This window comes from Arachis ipaensis, chromosome B06 (genome assembly GCF_000816755.2).
Source record: "Arachis ipaensis cultivar K30076 chromosome B06, Araip1.1, whole genome shotgun sequence".
Taxonomy (NCBI): domain Eukaryota; kingdom Viridiplantae; phylum Streptophyta; class Magnoliopsida; order Fabales; family Fabaceae; genus Arachis; species Arachis ipaensis.
Genome location: NC_029790.2, coordinates 25145034 through 25154815, shown reverse-complemented (window position 1 = coordinate 25154815; position 9782 = coordinate 25145034). Strand labels below are relative to the sequence as shown.

Here is a 9782-nt window from a genome sequence, read left to right as displayed (position 1 = left end):
ATGCCTTCTTCGACTTCTTCCTTAGGGAGAGGCTGGCGTTGTCGCACACAACCACCATTTCTAGGTCTCCTCTAAGGAATCGCACCGACCCATCGTCGGCGATAAATTTCATGACCAAGAGTTTGGTGCTTATTACAGCAGAGAATTCGTTGATTGTTTTCCTCCCCAAGATGACGTTGTAAGCCGTGGAGTCTCTCAGAATGACGAACTCCGCCATCAGCGACCTCTTTTCTTGTCCCCCTCTAATGCAAACCGGGAGGGCAACTATCCTGTCAGGTTTTATGAAGTTATCCCCTAAGCCGACCACCCCGTGTTAGTGGGTCTTTAGGTCGGTTTCTCGGAGACCCAGGGCGTCGAAGACATTTCTGAACATGATGTTGGAGTCGGCGCCGGTGTCAACAAGAATTCGTTTGACCAGGCCTGTTCCAACTCTTGGCATGATCACCATGGGGGGTTCTCCGGGATGTCATGGAACCATTGGTCTTCCGGTCCAAACGATATTGTTGGAGTTTCCCTGGATGAGGTTTTACAATTGCTTGATGATACGGCCAAGATTTTAGCATCCTTCTTGGTCGCAGACTTAGACCTGGGGGGTGTGTCCCTTCCTATTACAACGTTAACAACTGTGAGGCCATGCTCGTAGTCTTCGTTGGGCTCTTGCCTTGGCTTCACGGCTCGGCCTTTGTTCTCTTTAGAACGCTCTCGCTCTCTCCTCCTGGGTTCTCTTATGAATTGTGAGAACTCGACGAGTTTTCCTTCACGAATGGCTTGTTCCAAAGCATCCTTTAAATCGAAGCAGTCTTGGGTTTTGTGGCCAAAGCCTTTGTGGTAGTCGCCGTACAGGTTCTTGTTCCTGCCTGTTCTCTCCTTGGGTTGGCGGGGTTTCGACAAGATGCCTTTGTCAGCTATTTGTTGGTATGCCTCAACAATCGGGGCCGTCAGAGGGGTGTAGTTTGTGAACTTTTCTACTCGGGGGAAAGGCTTGAAAGGTTTAGTCGATCCTCCATCCTTGGAGAACTCCTTGGGCCTTTCCCCGCACCCAGGTTGGAGGGGAGGATGGTTGGTAGGCTGTCGTTTGTTGGCCGCCACCACCTGGCTGACCTCTTCATCGTTGATGTATTCTCTTGCCACGTTCTGGATTTCTTGCATGGTCCATACAGGTTTGGTGGTGAGGTGTTTCCTAAAGTCTTCGTTCGACAGCCCGTTCGTCAGACACAGGCTGGCCACCGAGTCGGTCAGGCCATCGATCTCCAGGCATTCATCATTGAACCTGTTAAGATACTTTCTGGTCAATTCCCCGTTTCTTTGGGTTACCCCTAGGAGGTTAATCGGGTGCTTGGCTTTAGCAATGTGCGTGGTAAATTGGGCTAGGAAGCCATGAGTTATGTCTGCGAAAGTCGTCACGGACCCTTGGGGGAGCGCGTTCAACCATCGGATTGCTGGTCCCGCCAGGGTTACGGGAAAAGCGCGACACTTCACCTCGTCACCCACACCCTCCAAGTTCATCCTGGCCTCAAAGGCCGTTAGGTGTTCTTGGGGGTCCTGGGTTCCGTCGTATCTCATGTCCATTGGCTTGTCGAAATGCTTCAGCAGCCGGACCTTGAGAATGGAGTGGTAAAAAGGGGTTGCTCCCATGATTATAGGGTTTCGTCGCCTTCTCAATCTCTCCCTGCTCTCTTTTCGGTCTTCTGCCTTAGCATGAGTCGCGAAGGGCCGAGTGTAGATTATGGGGTCTTGTCATCTTCTCGGTATTTCCCTACTTTCCCTTGGCCCTCGGACTCCGTGCGGGTCGAGGGAATCGGGAGCCCGTTGTACGCCTGACGTGGTTCCTCCGGGGACTTCTTCCCCGGGTTTCCCCTCTCCTTTGAGGAGACCAGGCGCGAGGTTGACTCGGGCCGGGTCAGTAGCGCTCCCTGACCGCTAGCTCCCTCTCAAGGTTTTGTACTCTGTGGCGCAACTCCTGCATGATTCTTGCGTTGTCGCCCCCCGTCTCTCCGAAAGGACGCCTTTCCCGGGAATGGGAGGGGAGCTCGTCCCCGCGGTAGGGGGATCTCGTGCATTCACGGGAGGAAGCTAAGGAGGACACCCTACTGGTTCGGTGAGCACCCTCTTCCTCGCGCGGCTCGCTTTCCTCTCGCCCTTCAACTGGCCCCAACAGGAAATTCATTCATGCCAGGGATCCCCACAGACGGTGCCAATGTTCTGTAGCTCGGGTCCTGAACGGGTCTATTACGTCGAATATCTCGAGATGATGGGATTTGGGCTCGGATCACTCTTGTGTGAATGGATCTCACGGGCTGATGTGGAAGGGAAAGCATAAGGGCTCGAGGTTCTCCTGGGCTGGCGATGTGACGTTGGGGGAGCCACCTGCAAAAGAGACTCCGACGCTCAAATCAGATCCCGTACAAGGGTGACAGAAAAAGTAAGGGACAAGTGTCGTACTTGGGGGAGGGGTAGGGCCTTCTCCTTATATAGGCTGCACTAGGGCGGGTCCCACATGGACAGACCCACCTTCCAAAAAGTTTCCTTCACTCAGCTGGCAAATTTCACGCAGGGACTGGGGAGGTGACGTGTGGCTCACTTCCCGTTTCGGTCACGGCGTGTTGTCGGATCGACGGGTCTCCCGATGTTGGATTTTTGGTTCGCTGGACTGGGCCAAAACAGATACATTAAAAGAATTGGCCCAATAGCAAAGTAATTTTGTGGTGTTTTTCTTTTTTAACTCGTATATTGAAGTAAAATTTTTCGTAATTTTATAACTACCTATATAAAATACTCATTCAGTATCTAAAGACATTGCGTGTTTCTAAATTATAAAAGAATAAAATCTCTGACAAAATAGCTTTGTCCACTTCTATCCTTTATCCTTATCTTTGTATGACATATTATTAGAATTTACTTCTTATTCATAGCATATAAAAGAAGTTATATTTTTTACTGGCTGACATATTAAATCAAAGTGTTTAAATCGTTCTTATTTTCATATACAAAAACACCTTGCCAAAGACTCAAAATATTTCATACACTTTCTACTAAGTATAACAACTTATACTATAAGAAACACGCCAGCAATCATCGGATTTACCAGCAAACAATTTTGGACGATAATAAACTTGCCAATAACGAATTATCGACAAATTTTTTAGGAATTACTCAAATGAAGATGTCAAAAATATCTTTTTATAAAGATATTTTGTATAAAAGTATAATTTATTTATTTGACCATATTTTAAATAAAAACAACACTTTTACAATATATCAAAATCTAACTCTACAATTTATCATCCAAAAATTAAAAAAAAAAATTTCACATAAAGACAATTATAAAATCTTCATTAGAACATCCACCAACTTTTTAATCTGCTACTAATTATTGGTAGATTTTGAAGTGGCTTTAATCTCATAATTGGCAAATATTTGAGTGTTATTACTATCGAAAAATTTTTGTGAATAACGTTGGCGCCAATAAAGGAGGTTTCGCACATTTATTATAGACAGATTTATCCTATGATAATATATTATTTATAAATATTATTTAAAAATTATATTAATTCGTACCAACGGATTTATACAATTACAACCTGATATATCATAATTAATATGTCAAGAATCAATATTCAAATTTGAATTAATGAAAATCAAATATTATTTTTAATTAAAATAGTCAACTACAATCTAACAAATGTACATAAAAAAAGTCAAATAGATAAACAGAAATATTGTCAACAAATCAAAACAAAACCCTAATGACTACAAGTGCTGATAAGCGTCATTGTCGTCCTCCTGATCTTGTTGCAATAGCCGACTAGGTGGTGGTGTCAATCCTTGTGCTGGTGCCTACGCAGAGGACGAGGAGCCTCCTCTAGCAATGATGCTGCTACCAACTCGCATATGTTTATAGCATACGACCATCTACTGCCGCATTCATTGGATCTATTCTAGCTCCTACTTGAACTCTTATCTTAGAAACTCTATCTCTGCATCTCAAACATCCTTCTCTGTCATGCGTGCAAGAATCTCATTATACTTCTCCTAAGCCAGATGCAGTTGTTGACCCTGATTTTGAATGCTTTGATTTAGGCTATAAACCTACTCATACAAATTGACATTCTCAAAATATGCAAGACTGGTGGCTGAGGTGGACGAAGCCCTCAAGGTGGAGATGCGTCGGTTACTTGAGAAGAATGATTCTAGCCCGTAGACATTATACAGATTAAATACGGTCTGGCACCACACCGCGCATCAGGATCGACTATGGAAGCAGATGAATTATTGTCGTCCTTCCCATTCTGCTAAAATTGTTGGGTCGCGACCTCCAAATTCTACGTATATAATTCCTAATACATGATATACAAATGTTAGGATGACAACTATATATAGTCAAACATTAATTGAAAATGATTATATGTTATAAAATAAATTAAGACAATCATTCACATAATAATTCGCAGATCACTAATCAGCAAATCTCTCTTTATTCTCCTTCAGCATGTGAGTATATTTGAAGATCTCAGACATCATTGCATCACGGTACAATGACTTAGACAACACATATTGAACGAATAGGTTAAATCAAGTGAATTAATTTAAAAATTAAAGATAAAATGAACTTAATATATTAAAACAAGTTATATACCATTCTAGCCTTTGTTTTCATAAAAGTAGTTGAATTGCCAATATACTTAAACACCCTAACTGATGCTTTATTGGCCTTATTTGTGGATTGGCGATACTTGAACCCATCATCATTCTCTAAATTCTCTAAAGGATTTTGAAAAGGGCTATTATTAGACAACTTTTTTACACTTTCATCCTAAAACTATGTCCTAGACAAATTAAGTTTGGCATAAAACTTAAACAATTTAATATATTCAAAGATAAAAAATTAACTTAATCACTGCATAAAAAATTCACAAAATTAAACGTAACAGCATGAAGAACTCTACCCCAAATTCAAAAACAAAAACAAAATCCTGAAAAGAAAACTAAGTAACTTTACTAAAGTATATAAAATAACATATTGAACCTAGATAATCTTAGTTACCTTAAATTTTATTAAAATCCCATAAATAACATAATCTAAAGTAAATAAAAGTTTTAATAATTGAACAGAAATCACAAGTCAAATCAATATATAAATTTTCAAAACAAGAATATACCCAAAATTACAATATAATTAAAATTTTGATGCATTAAAATATTAAACCTAAATAATCCTAATTCTATAAATAACATAATCTAAAGTAACTAAATTTTTATTAAATGAAACAAACTCACAACTCTAATCATTAGGTAAATATTCAAACAGTAGTGCTACGTTACCAACTTGGTATCTGCCAAGATCTGCCAATTTGAGTTGGGCTAGACCCTAAAGCCCAATAAAATTTAGAAAACCACAGTAAAATTAACTTAGGTCAATTCTATTGTCCCTCATTTACCATTGTAAACCTAAATTGACCACCTCTTTCTACTGTGCAGCCACATCCAAAACTCTCCACCTTCAGCGTCGCGCAACCTCTTCTTCGTGCAGTCTTCGACGGTCGCCACCATCAATAGTAGTCAACGTTGCCGGACCGTCAGACAGCAACCATCTCGATTTGCTCCGCTCAGTCGCCCAAGCGCCGCCGCTTCTGTTGCATGTTGCCATCGCGCACCGTTGAAGACGCATCCTCCTGTCAAGCCTACACCACTCCCCCGACTGCGCCTCAACACACGCCGCAGCTGAAGTTTACCTGCGCCCCATTGCTGTTCGACTTGTGAGTCCCCAGCAAGCGCCGATCCCTGCCTCGCGTCCTAGCCCCGTAGCGCACCGTCATTTCCTGCTTCGCGGTGGAGCCCCTTCATGCAACCTGTCTTTCCTTCGGCGCCAGTGTTGCAATAAGAGATAAGTGCTACTTTACGATTTTTAGAAACCTAGAATTTTACAGGTTTCATATGTGAGCATGTCATTGGGTATTACATTCATATAACATGGTTCATTGAAATTTTGGCTACTGTTAGACAAGGAAGAATGGAAAACTAATTCCCTTGTGTTTATATGTCTTGGATAAAACTTATTTTGAATGTGATAAAGGTATATTTGGTATTGAAAATATCAATTGTATACTTGGAACGATGTTTTGCAATGCTAATTTAAAAGGAGAAGGAAAAGGGAGAAAAAGTTTTTTTTTTTTTTTTGTAATTGCAGCAATTGAATATTACTACATATGTGTCTTTAGAGTGATTGTGTGTGCTAAATTGTCTATTAGTTTTGGTTTTGTATTGCTGAATTGTTAATTGGTTGTAACCCTTGGACCTTTGATTGTTGTCATTAAGCAAAAAGAAGTAGTTTGATTTTCTGAAAGCATATGCTAAATCAAAATTTACTCTTAAGATTCGCATATTTCTTTTTTCACAATTTTATATTGTATGTAAGATTTGTTGAGGAATAATAAGAGAAGAAGTAAAGCATAGAAAAAGCAAAATAATAGGTTGTATTAGTATGTGTCTTTTACTACAAAGTACTGACATATATATATGTTCCTTTGTTGTCATTAAGCAAAAAGAGATGTTTGAGTTTTTTATTTGAACCTATTTTTCTATGTTATTGTTCTGAATGTTTGTTAATTTTTTCTTGCATAAGGTAGTGTACATGTATTAAGATATATTTGAAATTGGGTTTGATTTTGTCCATATAAAATTGTAGGATTAAGAGATATTTTTGGAGAGTTTTTTTGGTTTTTTCTCTTGATATTTTTGGTTTTTTAGCTATATGCTATGATGAGTTTATTGACTTTTAATTGATTATAAGCTATAATGGAAACACCATAGAATTGAATTTACTAAAAATCTATCATTATTAAACACCAATTCACTATGATGAGATGTTGAATTAATCATGAATGACTAGTCTTTGTTTATAACTATGGTGAATTTCTTCTGTTGTTGATTTAGGAGCAAAGTAGGAGCTTGTAAGTGGTTGATCACATGGTGTTTGACATGAATTTCTGAGAGAAGGATTGTTCCAATTTTCTGGGAGATGCATAGATGGAGAAGAAACAAAAGATTGTGCAATATAGAGAAAAATTTGATAAGACCCTTTCCTCACCTTATCTTACAAATGATGAGATGCTCCAAAAACTTGTCGAAAGCCAACTTGTATGTTCTTCGGAATAAGAAGTAGAATGTCATAACATTCTCTTGTGTCCTTTGAATTCATTTAGGCAGAAATGGTACTAGCTTGGTGGAGCCATTATTTTTCGTTAAATTATTCTTTTATAGGTTCTTAAGATGCTTTGTTTGATTAATTATCATACAAGCAGAAGTTGTTAGAAATGAAGAGAGTAGATTTATCTAATTTTCATGATATGTTAAGGAGTGCTTCTTTAGAAGATATCATTTTACTTTTGTTAAACACTTGTTTTGTTTTAACCAATTAATACTTGGATATGTCTTTCATGGATGTGTCTTCTGTTAGATGTGTCTTTTGTTTAAAACTTATTTGGATGTGTCTTTAATTAATGTGTCTTCTGTTGGAAGTGTTTTTAATAGATGTGTCTTCTGATTAAATGATTTTCATAAACAGGGATGTGTCTTAATAGATGTGTCTGCTGTTCGATGTGCCTTTAATAGATGTGTTTTTAATAAATGTGTCTTTTGTTTAAAACTTACTTGGATACGTCATTAATTTCATAACTACTTTAAATCAGGTAAGGTTTAGATTTGCTCCGGCGCACCCTAACCTAAACTTTGAATACAATTCCAAACCTTTAGTAAAGAAGACTAACTTTATTTTAATCAAGACTACAGAAATAAAAATGAAATAAATAATTATTTGTCATATGATCTGAAGATAATTGAGTACAACCCAAAGTTCACCGTTCATGAAACCAAACAAAACAATAAACTTGAAGGTTATAAATTTGAAGTGATGAAGTAATCTGTCAATAAACTTGAAGGTTATATGATTCGGACCACCCATGTTGTTTGATGACAATGGAGTATTCTTCATATACATACCTGTAAATGATAAATGTTACTCAGTGCTAGAATGGTAAAATCAAAAGATGAGTTCAAAGTGACTAACTGTTGTTAAATGATTGTGCATCCTCTTTGGGAGTAAATGCTTCTGCCAAATGCATTGGAAACGCCGGAGTAATCTGTCTCTGATCTGGAGGTATCCATAATCCTGCATGAAAAACCATTCCATCCAAATGATCATCGTGAAATTAAAGAACATGCATATGAGAAGAATTTTTAATATGAGCACCAAGTATAATCAAGACCAAGTTTAAAAAATTGTTATATCATTAATATATAACTAGCTAAACAAAAAATAACTTTCTATCTGCTACACTTGGATCACGTCTTTAGGAGCTCCCCCAAGTGTGTAACCTTGTAATTTGTCACATTATCAAAAATGTCCTTAGGCCTTACCTTCCTAAGACAAATATTGGTTTCGAATTGCACTGCCATGCCCCAAGGAAGGCACCATCCATTGCAATGAAACATAGGACCTGTCCATAGATACATCGGGAAGAGATCCATTCGAAATAGTAGAACTGTCACGAGCGACTTTAAATACGCGCCTCTATGGCTATAAACTACTCCTTTAGGCCTTGTGTGGTTCCAGAGGTGTAATTAACACTTATAGGATCTATTTCACTCTTTGACCTAACTATTTCAAACCCTTTGTCACCATTTGCTAGTAGCATCTTATACTCATAACTAATTGAAGAAGTGTCAATTGTTGAATCAGAATCAGAGTCAGCAATAAGGACTAGAATTGGCAATTTTGATGATGTTCTTTTGCATAGCAGGTCCAATGCGCTGTGCGCGACTTCGAGCAGTTGGTAGTCTACAAAGAGGATCTTAGCTTGTGAATGCTCCAGCGGGACTGAAACCATGGATGCATTGAGGCGCGAATTCAAGGTGAAGATAATGGATCCAGCCATTAGGATTGCAAAATGCAGCTCATACTTCTGCTAGAACATTAGGTGATAATGTTGCAACCTGTTTTAAAACAACATTGAATATATAATAGCATCAATGATTGAATCCATTCACCTTAAAGAATTTAAGGATGCTTCCTAATATTTTTCTTAGTACAAGTTTCAAACACTTTTGATGTGTCTCACCCCATTTATACTCCAAAAGAACCATAAACAAGTGATTTTCTCTCCCTGTAAAAACTTGCTACTCTCTCCAAGAACCTTATTGGAGTCAGAGGAACAAGATTTGCATAACAGTAGAATAGACCCTCCATTGATTCCCATGATCCTTGATCCTTACGATCTTTGGAAAAGTTGCAAAATTTAAGTGATCTAAGAAGTTAATATGGGCATACTGTCTTAGAAATTAGCTTGCACAAATCATATTAAAATATGGAACTGCAAACAAATAATTTGGTTTAATTTATAGCAAAGCTAATAAGAAGAAAATTGAAATTTCAAAACATACAAAGATCGCAAAGCCAACTTAAAAAAATCCAATAACGTAAAAAGAACACCTGAAGCCTAGTAAATGAAATAACTATTTACTCTGAACTGACAAAAAAATAGAATTGGAAAATTACTGACATGAGGAACATAAAATTTGAAAGTTGAAACAGCACTGCAAAGAGGAAGTAGTTACCATGTTGGTGGGCGTGCGTTGTGGCGAGCAGGGTCGCAAGCGCGGTGGCAAGCGGGGAGGAGGCCATCGGGCAGCTGGGGTGGCGAGCGTGCCTTCGATGAAAGGGCGGCGCGACGATGCTGCGGCAGTTGGGCCGCGGCGGGTGGAGGACTACATGAGGAAGGACGCGC

General features: G+C 38.9%; 1 protein-coding gene and 1 pseudogene across 1 annotated transcript; both read right to left on the bottom strand.

The window, feature by feature from the left end:
- Positions 442–1635, bottom strand: LOC107646718. Its single transcript, XM_016350882.1, has one exon. It carries the CDS (start codon positions 1633–1635, stop codon positions 442–444), a length of 1194 nt encoding a protein of 397 aa, XP_016206368.1.
- On the bottom strand, positions 7829–9292 carry LOC107646717 (annotated as a pseudogene).

Coding starts and splice junctions, on each gene's coding strand:
- LOC107646718 (XM_016350882.1), bottom strand. CDS start 1,635: ATGGGAGCAACCCCTTTTTACCACTCCATTCTCAAGGTCCGGCTGCTG.